Source organism: Ovis aries, chromosome 1, assembly GCF_016772045.2.
Source record: "Ovis aries strain OAR_USU_Benz2616 breed Rambouillet chromosome 1, ARS-UI_Ramb_v3.0, whole genome shotgun sequence".
Taxonomy (NCBI): domain Eukaryota; kingdom Metazoa; phylum Chordata; class Mammalia; order Artiodactyla; family Bovidae; genus Ovis; species Ovis aries.
Genome location: NC_056054.1, coordinates 76,701,665 through 76,722,059, shown reverse-complemented (window position 1 = coordinate 76,722,059; position 20,395 = coordinate 76,701,665). Strand labels below are relative to the sequence as shown.

Genomic DNA, 20,395 nt, shown 5'->3' with positions numbered 1-20,395 from the left:
TCTGGTTAGAGAAGACACAAACTTTTAGTTGGTAATAAGTTCTCTGACCAAGAGACTAGATTCTCTGGCATCTTTTGCCACAGGATAGTCCAGTTTGCTCCCACTGGGTGGATTATGCATGACAGATACAACTTCAGTGTCATTTTATTCAAGACAAAGCTGCTTATCCTTGACTTCCCCCTTCCCAACCCCAATCATTCTGGGAAATCATGTCAACTAGAGCAACTTTGGAAGCCATATATTAAAGATGATAAAAACAACTTCTCTAGCCATGGACTGCTCCTATCTGTGTTGTGTGAGATGGAATCATACAGGTGTAACCTTTCGGCTTTTTCATTCAGCATAGCACTCTGGAGATTCATTCAGTTGCATGTATCATAGTTCATTTCTTTTTATTGCTGAATAGTAGTCTATGATATGGTTATATAACAGTTTGTTTAACAACTCACTCAAGAAAGGACATTAGGATTTTTTTCAGTTTGGGGTTATTATTAATAAAACTGAATGAATACATGGGTACCATTTTTCTTGTGGACATAAATTTTTATTTCTGTGGATAAATACCCAAGAGTACAAATCCTAGGAAATATAAATGTAAGTTTAGTTTTTTTTTTTTTTAAAAGAAATTGCCAAACTGTTTTAAAAAGAGGTTATACTATTTTATATTCCCACCAGCAATGTGTCAGTGATGCAGTTTGTCCACATTCTTATTAGTGTTTGGTATTAACATTTTTTAAATTTCATCCTTATAGGTATGTAGTAATATTTCATTGTGATTTTAATTTGTATTTCTGAAATGACTAGTAGTTTTGAACATCTATTCACATGCTTGTTATCTATATATCCTCTTTGAAATGTCTGTTCATGTCTTTGTCCATTTTTATTTTACTGTTTTTCTCTTTTAGTCTCTTCTGTTTACTGTTATTGAAGATTTTACTGTTGAGTTTTGAGGATTTTTTTATATAGTCTAGATCTGACTTTCAAAAAATAACTCATAAAGAGAAAAGATAAATTGAACCTCATCAAAAATAATAACTTTGCTCTTTGAAAGACTCTATTCAAAGGATGATGGATAAACTACAGACTGAAGAAAAAAATTTGCAAACACATATCTAACCAAGGACTAGCAGCTAGTCTTTGTTCTATATCCTAAATATTGTCTCCTATATGTTTTAGTTTTACATTTTACATTTAAGTTTTTGACTTATTTTGATTTTTTTTAATGCCTCTTTTTATGCTTTGGTGGCTCAGATAGTAAAGAATCCACCTGCAATGCAGGATAAGGGGGTTCAATTCCTGGGTTGGGAAGATCCCCTGGAGAAGGAAATGGCAACACATTCCAGTATTCTTGCCTGGTAAGTCCCATTGACAGAAGAGCCTATTGGGCTACAGTCTATGGGGACACAGAGAGTCAGACACAACTGAATGACTAACACAAACACACATACCTCCAGAAATATCTGTGATTATTTAATTTAGATGCAAAATGGGAAAGACTGGGCTAGAGATGGAGTGAAATAGGTTTACCTGATACTCAAAACTACATATCTTTCTTCAGAAGGATATCACAGGCTAGAAGGTACAAACTACAACAAGGGAGTTTGTGGGGGGAAAATTCCTCTTATAGAGAATGTCTAGCTTTCTTTCTATAAGTTAATGTGTGTGTGTGTTAGTCACTCAGACATGTTCAACTCTTTGCCAACACATGGACTGTAGCCCTCCAGGCTCCTCTGTCCATAGAATTCTCCAGGCAAGAATACTGAATGGGTTGCCATTTCCTTCTCCAGGGCATCTTCCCAACCCCCAACCCAGGAATAGAACAAGTTAGTAGTCAGGTGTAAAGTGTCAGGAGGTGATTGAGAGAAAACGAGATTATACATGAATATGATTTCATATTTTTTTCTTCTTTAAACTCATTCATCTACTTGTCAACTGTCTTACTTGTAAAATCTAACCCTAGAGTTTAGATATGTTTTTCTCTTAGGCTATGACTGAAAATCTTAATGAAGAAGGAGTAAAGAAGACAAAATGAACACTCAATAAGTTTGTTAAATAGAATTGGTGGCAGCACTATAGCTTTGCTCAGATTGCCCCTCCTTCTCATTGATGATAGTGAATAAATACTAGCAGTTAGGGAATTTTATTGATAATTGTATGGCCAGTGAAATGAGAGTCATTTCTGTATCAGAGGACCCATCTAGACATTTGTTTTCTTCTGTTACTTTTTTTTTTTAACTATTAGGAAGCATTGTCACTGGGAATCTCCCATTATTGGGTCTCATTTGTAATATCATATGTGCTGTGCTTAGCCACTCTGCTGCTGCTGCTGCTAAGTCACTTCAGTCGTGTCCGACTCTGTGCGACCCCATAGACGGCAGCCCACCAGGCTCCTCCGTCCCTGGGATTCTCCAGGCAAGAACACTAGAGTGGGTTGCCATTTCCTTCTCCAATGCACGAAAGTGAAAGGTGAAAGTGAAGTTGCTCAGTCATGTCCAACTCTTTGAGACCCCATGGACTGTAGCCCACCAGGTTCCTCTGTCCACGGGGATTTTCCAGGTAAGAATACTGGAGTGAGTTGCCATGCCTTCCTCCAGGGGATCTTCCCAATGCAGGGATCAAACCCAGGTCTCCCACACTGCAGGCAAATTCTTTACCATCTGAGTCACCAGGGAAGCCTATAATATCATATACTACGACTGAAATCTACATTTCCTTCAAACTGTAGCATTTGTTCTTAGAGCATAGTAGAAACTTTCTACAGAATAAAGACAGGAGACATTTAATAAGCAGAGAAAATGAAACAGTCAGTCACAAACAAACCATTACCCATTTTCCAGGCCACATTTCCCTTTTAGATTAAACCATTTCCTTTTGATTTCCTTCAATTATTTCAATTAAATTGCTTTCTGAATAATGAATTTCCATATTCCATTTGAATTTGAATATGAAGTAACCCATAGATATCAAGTAAAGACTTGACCTGTAAAAGGCATAAATGATATGGCTCTAATGATAACTTCTTATGTGTATAACCCAGAAACCACTCACCTGATACCTCATGAGAAATGTATCAGGATCAGGGTTACTTATCCAGTCATAGTATAAGGGGTACTTACACAAATGATTCTTTCATATTTTCTTTTTCAATACTCTGTAACATTGATATGTGAAAAATCTAGCTCTAAATAAATTTAAAAGAACTTTAATAAGCATAAAACCAAAATTCTAAACAATAAGGAAACATGTCATAGTTTGAGAAGCTTTTCCTTCTTAGTGCAATACTCTTTCTTCTAATTATAATCAGTTCTGAGTCATTCTGATTTTTTCAGCTGTTTTCCTATAAAGTATTATCAATTCATACTCTGAAGTAAAAGACCAAAATGCTCCAATTTTGATGAAGAAATCTAATCTTTATTTCTATGATGTTAGCACAATATACTCACACAATAGCTCTGATCTGTACTTAACAAAATACATTATAGCACTTTACAAACTTTATCAGTTTGGAAAACATTGCATAACATTTTATTAAACACAATACTTTATATATATCATATATATCTTCATAATTTTATTTACTTTAAAAAGATAATTAACTCTCTTTATTCAATACTTGGTTTTATCAATAAAGCACAGCCTAACAAAGGAAGAAGTGCTCTCATTAGCAAATAAGATAAATAGAACACTAAGAAGAGATACCACCTGTTAGTCTCATTTGTTTTAAATTAAGGTACCAGTGGAATGTAAACAAATAATTCTTTGTAATCTTTTGTTTACAAAAGATGTGTTATCAAATACACATGCAGAGGTCTGAGTTCTAGCGACTATCATATATTTCCTTAACAATGTGGTACAATTTAAGTCATTAAAAACTGTAGCCTTTGGCACTTTGAGTAGAAAAAGAATATATCAATATTCATGTAAAGAAAAAAAAACTTCAATGACTAGAGAAGTACTTTAAAATCTTTTGTTAAGAAATAGGAAAGATTAGGAAATATCATACTGCACCTGAAATGCTGCAGCTTTTTTTTTTCTTCAGAGCACGAAAACCAATCCACCTTTCTCTCTATAAATTGGCAAAAGCCAGTAGGAGTGTCATAATGGTGGTGGTGGTGAGAAGTGGGGAAGGCAACATTTCACTCCCACTCCCCTCTCTGAGAAGGAAATTGCCAGAAGGGATATAGTTGAATCTGTATTTTATTGCCAGAGTTTTCAATTCTGATGGTTTCAGCTAAATCCCTAATGCCGTAGGAGGTTGGTTACTCTAGAAAGCTCTGCCCTTTTCCAGTAGAAGTTGATTAAGAATGTGGTACTACTCATCTCTAAACAACTATTTCTGTTCTCAGTGAAAACTGAGCTGAGATCAGATTAACCAGCACTGTTCTTACCTTTTGTCCCCGTGGCAATCATGAGATGTACATCAGAATTCTTAAGAAATGGTGCAAAAAGGTTAAATGTGAAATTACAAGAACCAAATATTTCTTCATACTTAAAACACCTCAAAATATTTTGCTTTTACTTTCTTCTTATTGGCAATATTGGTTTCCATTGATTTAAGTTGAAGGCTTCATTCAGGATAGGTAGCAAAAACTGTTATTTGTATGTTGAGCACAAAAACTGTGCCTATCTATTTTGAAGAAATACATTCTTAATGTACACTGTGAGATATTTTTACTTATCAATTTTCATTTTTTTCAGATTCATCCTGTTAGTATACAAATAACAAACTATTTTAGAGAAGATGGTAAAACCCAACCACTGTGACTCTAACTGGTTATCAGGATATCAAAAAATGTTAATAATCTGGAACAAAATGAAAATTTTGGATTACTTAAATTAGAAATTTAAGCCAGCTGGCTGGAAACATCTAAGGTTAACATATGATCAACACTGCTGGCAGTGTAACCCACAATGTTAAGTTTTGGTTCATATTTCTTGTTCATAAATTCACAGCATTATATTTTGCTGAAGGAATATCAACTGTTATTTCTTCATTAAAAATAGAACATATCTATAACATAAAAATTTAAATCAATAAATAAAGAAGCCGTAAAATGTAAAATATGATCAACATCAATTTCAAAAACTCTAAAATAATGTTTTTAATTATGCAAATTTACTCACTAAAAACAGATTTTTCATTAGCAGTAACTTGAAATAAAAAGTAAGCAGCAAAAAGCTATGCAGAAAAGTACTGGTTATTCCCTTTCACTGAAAATATCCTTATAAATTTTTGTTGCTGAAGAAAGCAAAATTTTGAAGAAATGCACAAAATCCTTTCATTTTTTGACTGTGACAGAGCCACTACAGAGAAGCTGCAGGGTGTCCTATTCTAACACAAAGAAGCCAACATCTTCTTAATAACAGTAGCATTTCTTTGACAAGGAATTGCACACCACTATTTCACAGCTAAATAGAAATTGAGAGTTTACACCATATATGTACTATAATAATCAGCACCACCCATATTGAGCTTTTGGTGCAGATTCTGCAAAAAGAATATATAATACTGCATGGCCTCTGCTGCAGGGAAAACGTGTGTTCTGGATTCCCACAGCTAATTATAAAGAAAGAACCCTAAAGTTGGCACATTCAGGAAGTACAATAGTATACACTGAAGGAAACCGCTTTCTTTTGATATTGCCCTCTGCAAACGTTTTGCGTTTGAAGGTAGGTCTTAGGAAGAGTCTTCACATTATCACATGAGTTAGGTTCTTGCATTGTGCTTTTCCCCTCCCTTGATGTGAAGTCTACAAGCTTGGGTGGAATAGTTCTCGAGAGTTAGTGAGTCGCACGCGGGCTGATGGTGGATAATCTAGTTTGGTGAGAAGGTTCCCGATTTGCTGGAACAGAGCACTGGTAGAATCAACACGTTGTCTCTTGGGGTGACTCAAGTGATTTGAATGACTATCACTCAATCCTTATAAGCCCGTGTGGGGGAGGTTCCCTTGTAGAAGATATTCCTCGTGTTTTCGGGGCTGTTGCTTCTTTCAGGGATTAAAATGATGTTGCCCTTTCTCCGCAGGGTGGAGTCGCGGGAGGAAGAAACGGACAGAGTCTCCGAACCGATTTCGCTGCCCTCTACCGGGGTGACGCGGATGGTGGTGATTCCGTGGTGGTGATGCTCACTGTTGTCAATGTTGCTTCTCTTTCGATCTCCAGAACCAAAACTGTCTTTCAGAGACTCACAGCTTTCTGAGTCCCTGTTGAGATCGTTGAGCTCGTACGTTTGGCGAAGGCTGCCCTTTTCAGGGGCTTTCCATTTCCAGGAGCCACTGCCTTCGCCTTCGGTGGACGGGATCTGTATGATGGGCCTGTTGTTCTCCGGGTGGGCCTCAACCCTCACGATCCCACTGGGTTCGTGGTCTGTCAGCGTTTTGTAGCGGATGGAGCCGGTGCAGGAGACCGTGCTGCCTTCAGTGTTCTTGGGGCTGCTTTGGAGGACACCCTGCTGCTTGGACATGGCTATGACTTGCATGATGCGCGGCTGGCTGTTGCTTCTGTTACAAGCCACGGTCTTCTCCGCGGCTTTCAGCCACTTGGCCCGAGCAGAGCTGCTTTTGGGGGAAGTGCTTATGTTTTCCTGCGTCTCTTCAGGGATGTGTACTAACTGTGAGGACCCGGGGCGGGATTGAATGGACACTCTTGGTCCCCCAGGCATGCTATTGTTACACCCAGGGACGGTGCTAGGCTGGATCTTGAGGTACTGATTGCTGCTGGGAGCGTGGTGGTCTCCATTGACCCCCACCCTGGACGGCTCCGAGCTTGATCTCATTTCAATGGATCTGGGTGGTGACTGTCCCGGCTCGGTCTCTATAACCTGCAGAGACAGCTTCCGGCTTTCATTCTTATTCTTCCACTGGGTGAGGAGCTGCTTGGATCTAGCAGAATCCATCGAGGCATGAATGGTGGCGTTTCTTCTCACAGGGTCTTCCACGGATGGGGTGTTGGCTCTAGGCAAGGTATTGCTGAAGGTAACCATGTTCTCCTTCCCCATGGGGCTCCGCGGAGTGATGATTTCTACGTCTGCATTTGCCCTTTTGAGGTTGGTCAAGGAGCTGGCATCTCTATGGTTTCGGTTAAGGATGCCTTCAGTGTGAGCAATTCCGTCAGTGCTGCTACCGTTTTTAGCAGATAAAACTCGGCTGGGGTCTTGATTGAGGTCTGCCAGAGACCTGAGGGCTTCTCTGTGTTGAAAAACACTCTCTTCACTAGGCAGAAAATTTCCCACAGCATACAGACCCTAGTGTTGGGAGAAACAATAAACATCCATCAGGCACTAGGAGACATGGCTACTGAGAGTTTGCATTGGAGGATGTAGTGAGGCACATAAAGATGGGTTCACTGTACACCACTGACTAACACAAATAACCAAAACTAAAAGTGCAATTACTCAGGAAATAGTTGTAAGTTATATAACTAACTCTTTAGAACTATAAAGTCCATTATTTTTCATTATTAGTTGGATTTTCTCTCCTTTCTCCATCCCACCAGATGTTTTGGACAATCTTATCCTCTGTTTTGAGAAGAGAAGTCAGACAATGAGAGAAATAAGGGCATTCCTCTGTTTTTCTTTTTAAATTTTATTTTTCAATTAGATGGAAATTGCTTTACAATGTTGTGTTGGTGTCTGCCATGCAACAACGTGAATCAACCATCGTCTGTTTTTTTCAAAGCAATTCATTTTTCTGGATTTATGAACTGCTTGTTGAATGATACCTCAGATGGCTTAACTGATGTATTTTACCTTCCATTTTCGATCATACCTCATGATGGTATGACTGAAATCACACCATTCAATCATACCTGCATGTGGAAATGCAGAACAACAAATCATTCATAAAATATGACATAGGTTTTGTATTGAGGTCAGAGAGACACATCTTCACAGCTGACATGGAGCTCAGCCCTATGTGTGCAGCATTTTATAGACTGTTCTGGGAAAAGAGGGCAGAAACTGTCCCTATATTGGGTTCTAAGTTCTTTTCCAACTAAAACCTTATCTTAAATTTTGAAGGTAATATTTGATCAACTCAGTAGTATTACACTAAACTTGAGCTTATTTTTATTTAATCTTGTCTTCATACTCACGTGATCAATTTTTTTTTTTTTTTTAGATTTGGGGGGTAAAAATCTGATAAAGGTTAAAGATCAGATTCAGAATTTTTTAACTTGTTAAATGTAGAAGGTCTTAACCCTGCTGAATTTTCAGTTTTTGAGATGCTCAGTTTAGAGATAAGAGCCAGAAGCAGATAACTATTTGAGTGTTAATCTCAACAGAAGGGACCCACTGTCTAATTTTTAGATCAAGCCAAAGGAATTCCACCGATGTGATATTATGTAGAGTGCCTAACAATGAACAAGGGCATTAGCTTAGAATGGATAAACTAATAATTTCAGGGCAGAGTGTAAACAGGAGCAGAATAAAGTCAGGCTTATCCCTCTCCAAGTATTTTAATTCCTGTCTAAAACCTTCTTCTAAATAATACCTATCTATGCTCTCACTACAAAAGTTTTCAGAGTAAACAGTCTCTATCTCATGTTACATTAATAATTGTATTTAAATTCATAAGTCTAGGACCATCTTCCACCAGACTGTACATCAGTTCAGTTCAGTTCTGTCGCTCAGTCATGTCCGACTCTTTGTGACCCCATGGATGGCAGGCAGCATGCCAGGCCTCCCTGTCCATCACCAACTCCCAGAGTTTACTCAAACTCATGTCCAATGAGTCGGTGATGCCATTCAACCATGTCATCCTCTGTTGTCCCCTTCTCCTCCTGCCCTCAGTCTTTCCCAGCATCAGGGTCTTTTCCAATGAGTCAGTTCCTTGCATCAGGTGACTAAAGTACTAGAGTTTCAGCTTCAGCATCAGTCCTTCTAATGAATACTCAGGACTGATTTCCTTCAGGATGAACTGGTTGTATCTCCTTGCTGTCCAAGGGACTCTCAAGAGTCTTCTCCAACACCACAGTTCAAAAACATCAATTCTTCGGCACTCAGCTTTCTTTATAGTCAAACTCTCACATTCATACATGACAACTGGAAAAACCATAGCCTTGACTAGATGGACCTTTGCTGGCAAATAATGTCTCTGCCTTTTAATATGCTATGTAGGTTGGTCATAACTTTCCTTCCAAGGAGCAAGTTCATGGAGTTAAATTCATGGCTGCAGTCACCATCTGCAGTGATTTTGGAGCCCCCCAAAATAAAATCTGACACTGTTTCCCCATCTATTTGCCATCAAGTGATGGGACCAGATGCCATGATCTTCGTTTTCTGAATGTTGAGCTTTAAGCCAACTTTTTCACTCTCCTCTTTCACTTTTATCAGGAGGCTTTTTAGTTCCTCTTCACTTCTGCCATAAGGGTGGTGTCATCTGCATATCTGAGGTTATTGATATTTCTCCCAGCAATCTTGATTCCAGCTTGTGTTTCTTCCAGTCCAGCATTTCTCATGATGTACTCTGCATTTAAGTTAAATAAGCAGGGTGACAATATACAGCCTTGACGTACTCCTATTCCTATTTGGAACCAGTCTGTTGTTCCATATCTAGTTCTAACTGTTGCTTCCTGACCTGCATACAGATTTCTCAAAAGGCAGGTCCAGTGGTCTGGTATTCCCATCTCTTTCAGAATTTTCCACAGTTTATTGTGTTCCATACAGTCAAAGGCTTTGGCATAGTCAATAAAGCAGAAACAGATGTTCTTCTATAAATCTCTTGCTTTTTCCATGATCCAGCAGATGTTGGATTTGATCTCTGGTTCCTCTGCCTTTTCTAAAACCAGCTTGAACATCCGGAAATTCATGGTTCATGTATTGCTGAAGCCTGGCTTGTTGAATTTTGAGCATTACTTTCCTAGTGTGTGAGATGAGTGCAATTGTGTGGTAGTTTGAGCATTCTTTGGCATTGCCTTTCTTGGGATTGGAATGAAAACTGACCTTTTCCAGTCCTGTGGCCACTGCTGAGTTTTCCAAATTTGCTGGCATATTGAGTGCAGCACTTTCACAGCATCACCTTTTAGGAACTGAAACAGCTCAACTGGAATTCCATCACCTCCACTAGCTTTGTTCATAGTGATGCTTCCTAAAGTCCACTTGACTTCACATTCCAGGACGTCTGGCTCTAGGTGAGTGATCACACTATCATGATTATCTGGGTCATCAAGATCTTTTTTGTATAGTTCGTCTGTATATTCTTGCCTCCTCATCTTAATATGTTCCGCTTCTCTTAGGTCCATACCATTTCTATCCTTTATCGAGCCCATCTTTGCATGAAATGTTCCCTTGATATCTCTAACTTTCTTAAAGAGATCTCTAGTCTTTCCCATTCTGTTGGTTTCCTCTATTTCTTTGCACTGAGATAGGCTTTCTTATCTCTCCTTGCTGTTCTTTGGAACTCTGCATTCAGATGGGTATATCTTTCCTTTTCTCCTTTGCTTTTCACTTCTCTTCTTTTCACAGCTGTAACCTCTACCTACATTGTTCAAAATTCAGCGCCCAGAAGTTGGCATAAAAAATATAGTTGTTTGATTCCTTGGTACGATATAAGGCAAATAGCTATTATCTTCATTTTATAGATGAAGAATCAGGCTTCTGTATGGCTGCAAAATTGGCCAAATAGCAGAAGAACTGAGATTCGAGCCCAAACCCTTGGGACTCCAAGACACCATGAAAATCAGACAGGTACAAAAGCAATGCATGAACTGGAGAGTGACAGTTCTGTCTTATTCTGTAGCACTTGCTGCCAATGAACACTCCCAGGACAACCCAGGCTAATGCACAGTTCCTGGCACGCAGTTTCTTCGATGGCTTTCTCCTTCAATGAAGAAAGTATGAGTAGGAAGTATGAGATCTGAAGTGAATATCCTGACTATGCCACTAGTGTATAAAAATGAAAAAAATAAATCATTGCTCACTTTAGTACATTTCCTGTTTTTGTACACATTTTTATTAATGCTTTTCACAAGTATTCTAAGATCACAAGATTTAGAACTACTCCAACAGACAGTTAATTTTCATTTCTCTGTAGATCCTCTTAGTTTCTTTCATTATTGCCTTTTCCTCTGCATGCTGCTTGCATATTGGTGATTTCCTGGCTCCTTTTATTCTTAGGACCTGGCAATTTTATATATTCCCATAACTATAACGGTATTTCCACCTATAATGTCCGTGATTTCCAAATCTATCTTCCACCAGTCATTGCTTCTTTAAGCTCCAGACCCAACTATTCAACTGCCTATTGATCTTTAAATTGAGCTTGTACACATCCATCAGTCAGCTAATGAAGTCACCATTTGCTGGTCTTCCAAACTAGAAACCTGGCCATTATCTCTCATTCCTTTTGTTCCTTCACCCCCCACAAAGACTTGATCATTCATAAGTCCATCTTTTTGCATATATAGTTTCTTCAGCTTGAATGCCCTCCTTTCTTTACCCTAAGAAACTCTCATGTTTTAAAAACATAAGTATAACTCTGTGAAGCCTTCCTTAGCTTCCTTAGGCAGTTTGCTATCCTCAAAGTACTTTGTTTATACCCTACTTTGTCATTTAACATATTTTAACCATTTATACTTTTCTTAATCTTTGCACTGTAAACTCATAAATAATGTATCTATTTATCAGTGCCGTGATACTCAGTATAGTACCTGGCACAGATCAGATTTTGAATAAATGTAAAGGTAATGAATGCGTGAATTAAACGGACAATTTCAGTTCCTTTATGCTGAAGATATTTCCCTTAAAGGAAGATCAGGTTTGGAAATGAAGGTTGCTAAAGAATTCAATGGAGCTTCTCAGGTGGCACAGTGGTAAAGAATCCACCTGCCAATGCAGGTGGCAAGAAACGTGGGATCAATTCCTGGGTTGGGAAGATACCCTGGAGAAGGAAATGGCAACTCAAGCCAGTATTCTTGCCTAGGAAATCCCATGGACAGAGGAGCCTAGCAGGCTATAGTTCACAGGGTCGCAAAGAGTCAGACGCGACTGAGCATAAACATACACAAAAAATTAAGTATTAGCTGGATTATAGTTATATCCAAGTGCCACATTTGTGTTATTGGGCAACATATATAATTTTTCCATTACACTTCTACTCTCTTTAACTTACTTTCCTCATCTATAAAATTATACTAGTAATAGTAGTCCTTGACTTTTTTTTGGTGGGAGAGTGATAAGGGAAAATGTGATAATCTTTCTAAAATCACCTTTTCTGGCCCAATGTATGAGTTTAATAAATTATTTTACTGAAAGTAGAATATATGTTTTGGCTTAGAATGGAGAAGGAGTCAGCGATTTTCTCATAGATATAAACTATATTGGAAGTAAATTATTACAGTGCAAGACATTTTGTGCATATTTTCCTTTTTAAACTGTGCTTTGTTGAATAATAGTAAATTATTTACCAAGTACAGAGCAATTCCTCCTCCTATTAAAAAGCCACAGTAGACATCAACTGGGTGATTCTTATACTGAGTTATCCGTGTTAGCCCACAGATGATTCCACAGATGATAAAGGTGAAGACCAAGAGAGGTTTCAGAAGCTTAGAGGAATCCGTTAGTGTGGAATTGAAGTACATCTTTAAAAAATGAAAGAACTGGGGTAAGTATGTTTAAAAGGTCATTTTTTCCATTTAATTATAATCAAACAAAAAGGTAAACTCAAATCTCTGATACACTTGATGTCAATTTTACTATTCCTTTCCCCCTGCTATGGCTAATTTCTGTACCTGAAAAAAAAGGAATGCCTGACAAAATTCATCAAATAAATAACAGGCCACTTATGTGATTACAGAAAAGTCTGGAAAAAAATTAAAGCAGTAGAATTAGCCAGATAACTGGTTAGTCTCCATGTTACTTGTCATTTAATTTCAATCCATTTTTTTCACATAAAATCTAACAAACTATTATATTAATAAGATATAGTGACAATTCATTGCAGAGCATTTATCAACTTATACTCACTTAGCATTTGCTGTTACATAATGATTGAAATGAAAGCATGTGCTGTGTATGTATATACTTAACACAATTCTTTCAGTTTTACAGTTTTTAACATTCATGTAGTTCACAGTACTCTGTCATGAAGTATAATATCACATTAAAGAGATACGAGGCTAAAAAAAAAAAAAGAAATACGAGGCTAAATGAATACTATGACTGTGTCAAAAATTATCTTACTATTATATTGTTTATAGTAGCATCTAAATTCTATTTTTTATGCCATTATACTCTTCTGTTATTACCCAGCTATAATATAGTCTAATTAGTGTTTGGAGACAACACTCATTTCTCTGATTTTCTCTAGGACACAGTTTGATGAAAAAGACCCAGTTACTTACCGAAACGTACACAGCTGCAAAGGCAGCAAGGGTCGCATGTTGAGAAGGGAATGATTTTCTGCCAAAGGAAGAAGTCAAATTATGCCTTCTATTTCTGATACACCGCTAACAATTATCTCAAGAACACTGAGTGGTTAAAATGTTCAACTAAAAAGCCGCAAGGTAATAAGCAATAACTTTAATTTCTGTTTGGTTTTCTGGAGAAAGATCTGAGTGATAAAATAAACACTGTTAATCATCATTAGTATTAAAAGAGTAGTGATATACTTTCCAATATAAAGTGTTAGCTTTCTAAGGGATCACTTCTTTGCACCATCGGAACGCTGGTTGAAAGTAGAAATGGGGTGGAAAGCATTATAACTGTTTATTGGTATTATAATTACATCAGGTTAAAGTAAAAGCCTATAAAACCTAAGATTTTAATGCTTTTAAACTTTCTTTATGCTCCTAAATATATGGCTTCATTTACATAAATATTTGAAAGAATAATTATATTCTCGCAGTAGTGGGTCTAGAAGTGTTTTTTACACTTTAGAAAGCATGGGAAAAAAATCTAATTTTAGCAAAATGTTTCTCTATCCCACTTGAAAATGACTATTATCTCAAGAATCACAAAGTATATTGTTTTGTTAAATAAGAAGCAAGGTGGGAGAGGTAGAACAGAGGACAGTGAAAGATAGACAGAAGGAGAACAGAGATCTTTTAATGAATAAAAATTGGGAAAAAATTCAGTTTTATTAATGACCTCCTAATTATTCGGTACCCAATAAAAAGGACTATTATTCAACACAGATAAGATAATGTAGAAAAACTGAGAAAGAATATAGAATATAGGTCTTAAATGTAAGTTCAAAATTAATTGAATTGAATGGACCATATGTATATAATTATATAATATCAGGTTCTGATTCTTCAAGTGTATTTAAATTATTTTTGACTCTTAAACCAATCTTTGGGAACTGACTGAATGAAAAATAAAATTCTTATATCAGTCTTTTGCTGCCTTCACCCTTCTGTAATTTATTTCTTTTGAACTTCTCTTGCCATCTAAGTTTCTTTCTTTCTTTTTTTTTTTTTTTATTGATTGAAAACAGTTTAATGCTTTGGTAGTTTCTTGAGCTTTTTGGTTTTTATTTTCTGAAATGCAAGGTCAGGAGCTGTATGTCCAGACTTTCTGGGTTTATTCAGAGGAGACACATGCAATCCTAGATGCTATTTCTTTTAAAACTCTACCAAAAGGAAAATGCATATGATTCCTTTTTTAATAAAATATGTAATGGAGCTGGAAATATCATTAAAACTTCTACTTAAGTCACTACATGACACATACTGATGATAAGCCGTGACTAACTATAAACATCTAAAATAAACCAATTTTTGATAATCTAAACCCATAATTCCATCCCTGGGTTGGGAAGAGCCCCTGGAGAAGGAAATGGGAACCCACTCCAGTACTCTTGCCTAGAAAATTCCATGGATGGAGGAGCCTGGTGGGCTACAGTCCATGGGGTCTCAAAGAGTTGGACACAACTGAGTGACTTTACTTTCTTTCTTTCTAAACCCATAATTAGTATAGAGGAGATCATAGAACATGACTGGGGTTTGGTGATATGAAGATGAGCGGAATGAATACGCGGCTGAAATTTGGAGAGAGAGGAGGAGTTGGAATGAGCCATCATGGGTTTCTATGGTATCATCCCTAAAGAGATCACTGAATTGAAAAGAAAAATAAAATCCAAGTCATTGTGATTGAAAAGGGTATGCCTATGATGATACCCCAAGCTATTAATGAACAATAAAAACACCAACATGGAAGTCTTTATAATCTCCATTTCTAACCTGCCGCTGTTGATAACTGTAAGGTCAGATCCTGAGCAAATGTCTTCTACAATGTAGGAATTCTCTTTGCAAGACACATTCAGAGAGGTATAGTTTGGCTTGCACACAGTCAGAAAGTACGGTGCCTGGTAGCCTGTGGAGAGCTGGATGATGTCTGTGATAAGAGCTGTAGAGCAGAGTCCAAAGACATGAACACCTATAAGGAAAAGGAAACCTGTTACCAAGCGAGCACTTGATGCCAATGTGGTGCCATCATCAATCTTGCGTATTACACACTAACACGACAACCTTGACATCTACTGTAATCACTTTCTCTGAGTTTGTTTCAGGAAGATAGTAAAGAATATTTCTAAACTTCCAAACAGATGCTGAAGGCAATGAGTATCTCCAAAGTCGTCATTTGAAGGATTTTTGTCTGTTTGGTTACATCAGGCCAATTCTTAATATTATTAACTGTAGGTCACTTGACAGATACCTGGAACATGTTAAGGTGACAACTGTGTGATTCGAAAAGGATTCAATATGGGAATGAAGCAAAATTCAAAATCACTGTAAACTGTTTAGCAGAATTGTGCTTCCAGGGCTCTCTCCCCAGTAGTTCCTCTCCCCAGCCACAGTACACAAACCCTACGGATTGGTTCCTGGTATGACTACGTACAGATGACTAGCATACTATGAATGCTAATTAAAACAGAGAAGACAGCTAGCCAGCCCTATGGTGAAAACAATAATCATACAAGTACCAGGCTATGGGAGGCTTCCTTCGTTTTGGAATACAGAAATGACATTCTTAAACCTCTTGATAAAGTTATTTCTTTTCTCTTCCGGGACTAGTTTGAAGCCATAAACTGACAAACCCTGATGCAGGCTTGTCCATTCAAACTCCATTCTTGCTTCGAGTTTCTTGCCTGGTCTTATCCTTGGGAATCTAGCCTGCCTGCTCCCTCTACACCCCGGAGTCATTCTGACTTGAGATTCTGGATTCTGATTCAAGATTTGCTCATAGAAATCACTGTGACAGGCAGCCAGGTAACCCGACAGTGTTCTCCTGGCCTGGCCCCTTTTGCATTTTCCTTCTCTGCTTGTTGTCACCTAACAACCGCTCTCCCAGTTCTTTCTCCACCTACTCACCTCAGATTCGTGACCCTGGACCTTTATTTCTATATTCTAATTCCTAGCAGCATGTAAGATCTTGGGGAGGGGTATGAGTAAGTGAGGAAACCTACCCATCTCTAGACCCCCAGGGCATGGGTGTGGTTGACTCTGGGATTGGGTTCTCCAGGATAAGATGGAGCATCCTCACAGTCATGAGGTTTTCAGAGAGGTTATATGCCCCTTTGCCACAGCATTGTGTTACATTAGGAAAACTTCCTCTGAGATCAGCTAGATGTCCTAAAGTTTTACTTCTTGGTCTTAGTCCATGATCCTGGTAGGGGGATTATTCTTGCTGTACAGTCTTCGTGGAGCAAAAATGTGCCTTTCTTAGTGGGGCAGAGTCTAGGGCATGATTTAGACCAGATTTTTTTCCCAGTGGAAGAGACGATGGTACTTAATTTTCTATTAGGTATTAAATGAAGCTACCTATTCCTTTGAACTGAGAGGTTACAGGTGAAAATAACTTTTTACTGATTTAGTGGGAATGAATTAAAACATTCACAGTGGTGTGATGTACTGTGGCTTGACTTTTCAATTCAGTTAAAAAGAAAGGTCTGTGACTCAAATAATATTAAGATAGTCACATGCTAATCAGAAGAGATGAGGGTTTAGATGCTCATTTGACTCTGATATAGGCCTATGGATATTCTGTAGGTCCAATAAAAATGGGAGGTAGAGTTAGATGACATAACCACGGAAAAATAGCCTTGATGCTGTGCTGCACGGTGACATTTCCATGGACAGTAACTTCTGGATGAAAACACCGCGGGACAATTGAAATGGAATCGCTGATGCAGCCAAAGTAATTTCTGAAGGGTTATCCATTTATATTGGTCTGCTGATATTTATTCTCCATTTTAAAAAAATGAACCCAGACCCAAGAAACCATTTTAAAGTAAATTCATGATTCTACCAGAGCTAAGACAAAAATAAACTGAAATGCATGGCATACTGGCTCTCAAAACAAGGACTATAACTATAAATAACACATTGTGGATACAAAACTTAAATTAGGGTGTTTTAACAAGTTTTTTTTTTTTTTGTATAATGTAAAATTCATCATGTACCTGACATTATACATCTAAATTACAGCTTTAAAGACAATATCTGTAATTAAATATAACATTTCTATTTGGAAAACATTTTCTCTCTTTATGGTTTCCCACACCCACCAACGAATCTGACGGCTCTTCTAAGGAACGAGTTGAAGTTGCAGCCTCCAGCGTTAATGTTGGGCTCCAGGCCAACCCCATTCCTTCTTTTGGACAGGCAACAGTAGAGGATTCCTTCCCCTACCATAATCTGCGAAGACAAGAGGGTATGCAAAATGGATTCAACGGGTGCACATGAATTATATAAGTTATCTCTTACATATGTATGCTCAGTTGCTTAGTCATGTCTGATTCCTTTGAGACCCCATGTACTGTATAGCCTGCTAGGCTCCTCTGTTCATGGGATTTTCCAGGCAAGAATACTGGAGTGAGTTGCCATTTCCTCCTACAGGGGAAGTTATCTCTTAACATGCCATCAATTAAATTAAGTAAAGATGTACCTTTTGTAGGCACTTTAGAGACGGGGGGATTTCTCCTGAGTATTTGCAGAAGCACTGAGAAGTAATCAGGGCATTGTAACTAGCGTTGTTGGATCTTCTGTGCTCCTACATACTGGTCAAAATTGTGATAGCATCCTGGCATTGCAATGTGGTTGTAGCACCCAGACTTTGGCCCTATGCCCAACAATACCCAGTGTTACTTAGCTGATTAATCACATGGTGATTGACTCTGCTCTGACGCTTAGAGTCTTGTCATTTTATCCTTAAAACCATGAAAACAAGATGCCCGAGGAGAGAATAAAATAAGTACCAGAGTTAGAATCAGGAATATTTTATTAGCATATTATTCCAATAAAATTTGGGATTGGGCAGGAGGATCACCCATGTAAAGCAGACGTGAAAGTAGAAAGACTCAGTCCAAAGCAGAGCTATCTGCTAAAATTTTCTGTGATGATGGACATATTTTCTGCTTTGTCCAATATGGCAGCCACCATTGAGCACTTGAAATAGCACTGTTGGCTATTGAGCACTTGAAATTTTTTTGCTACTGCAATTTAAAATATAAATTAATCAGATTTAAAATGAAATAGCCGCATGTGGCTAGTAACTATCTTATTGGAGAATGTAGATTATAAGAGAATCTATCTAGGTAAGCAGTAACATTTGGATGAAAATGCTCCAGGACAACTGAAACAGAATTTGATGTGGTTAATTTCCGAAGAGTTATCCATTCATACTGAGTAATGCTGAGTGATGGTGGTTCGGCGGTAAAGAATCCTCCTGCAATGCAGGAGACTGCCTACAATGTAGGAGACATGGGTTCAATCCCTGGGTAGGGAAGGTCTCCTGGAGAAGGAAATGGCAACCCATTCCAGTTGCCTGGGAAATCCCATGGACAAAGGAGTCTGGTGGGCTATAATCCATGGGGTCCAAGAATCAGACACAACTTAGCAACTATACCACCACCAGTACCAGTAATACGTCTTAAGAATGAAATATTTAGAAAATGTGTTTTCAGCAAACAGAGGACCGTACTTATAATAAGGAACAGCACACTTCCTGTTGGATTCTAAGGCACAGGACATCAGTGAAAAACTCAATACATTTAGGCATCATTTCCTTCAAGAACTTTCCCTTGAAATCTCTTACTATATCCTAAACTGAATTATGCCCTCTTCTATGTGGCTCCCTTGGTATCTTGTCCTTCTCTCTAGCATAGCTTGATTATTTCTCACTTGACTGTGACCCTCTGTGGGGAAACCATCTTTTTTGTCTTACCTTTTATTCTGTCTAGCAAAGTGCCCTGCATTGTGGGTTTGCTTTTGTTACCTTCACTGTGGGATTCTCATTGGCTCATTACCTTGGGCATTTGGGCTGGTAGTTATTAAGAAAAGTAAGACTTGAAATAATGTGTTTTTTTTTAATGCAAAAAATCAAATATTTGGGGTTACTGTGCCTCAGAGATTATTATGAAATTAGAATCAGTATGACTAAAAATGTGGAACTGAAAAACTGGGAACAGGCAGTCCCTTAGATATAAGTGATCATGTCACTTTAAAGATTATCACAGTGACTGGGAACGGAAATATACTCTCCAAGGGAAAGTTCCCAGTTCTCAACACCTATTTAACATTTATTTTATAAAGTTCTTAAATTTATGATTTTTAAAACTCATGACTAAGTCTATGACCTTATGCTTCAAATGTTCTGTCTGATATATTTAGTTCCATATGGTGTGTGTACAATTATAAAGAACCTTTACTTGTATAAAAATAATTTTCTTAATAAAATTCTACCAATAACCTTACAAGTGTGAAAATCTTGTGGCATACACTGATAAACTCCTGTATGGATAATTATATAAATAATCAGAAGGAATTTTTTTTCAGATCATTGAATACTAAGTTAATTATACTTTTTGAAAAATACCATAATACATCATCACCTCAAGTTAGACATAGAAACACGAAAGATTCTATAATATTCTGCACAGACAGATGTGACATGCTGCACCATGCAAGTAGAATAATATCATGGTTATCCCAAATTCATCATTTCAAGAAAATTAACCACTCATTTCTGAAATGTGTCCTGAAATGCACTGAGAGACTCATTTCATTTCCATTTCTTTAATAATAATTCTGTGAATAATTTTGTTTCTTTTTAATTATACATGTAAATAGTGATTCACATATTATCCTTGAATGCTAAAGCATGTAAGAATTTATTTGTTTCGTGTCATTAGGGAAATGCTTCTTGTCATATAACACAGCAGTCATTATCTCAAGTGACCTTGAAATTTCAAGAGTTTTCACTTTTTGCTTAATAAGCTCAAAACTCATATGTCAGGAGAGTGCTTTCACATCCTGGTTTGATTATGGATGGAGGTTTCTTGTCAGTACTTTGACATCATCCAACTCTCCCACTCTCAAAGGAGCACATTAATTTTCTCTTCACACTACTATTCATTTAACCTTGACCTACATGTCACTGTATGCATTTTCAAAATGA

At 37.6% G+C, this 20,395-nt stretch overlaps 1 protein-coding gene across 1 annotated transcript in view; it reads right to left on the bottom strand.

The window, feature by feature from the left end:
* Window positions 1–3,389: 3,389 nt before the first annotated feature.
* The window catches only part of PLPPR4 (phospholipid phosphatase related 4), a 52,744-nt gene continuing 35,738 nt past the window's right edge, over window positions 3,390–20,395 (bottom strand). Inside the window, exons 3-7 of the mRNA XM_042251310.1 lie at window positions 17,505–17,634; window positions 15,178–15,373; window positions 13,339–13,396; window positions 12,403–12,576; window positions 3,390–7,243 (exon numbers count right to left, since the gene is read on the bottom strand). Of these exons, the coding sequence (XP_042107244.1) occupies window positions 5,915–7,243; window positions 12,403–12,576; window positions 13,339–13,396; window positions 15,178–15,373; window positions 17,505–17,634 (1,887 nt within the window). The 3' untranslated portion in view covers window positions 3,390–5,914. The remainder of the gene's footprint in view (window positions 7,244–12,402; window positions 12,577–13,338; window positions 13,397–15,177; window positions 15,374–17,504; window positions 17,635–20,395) is intronic.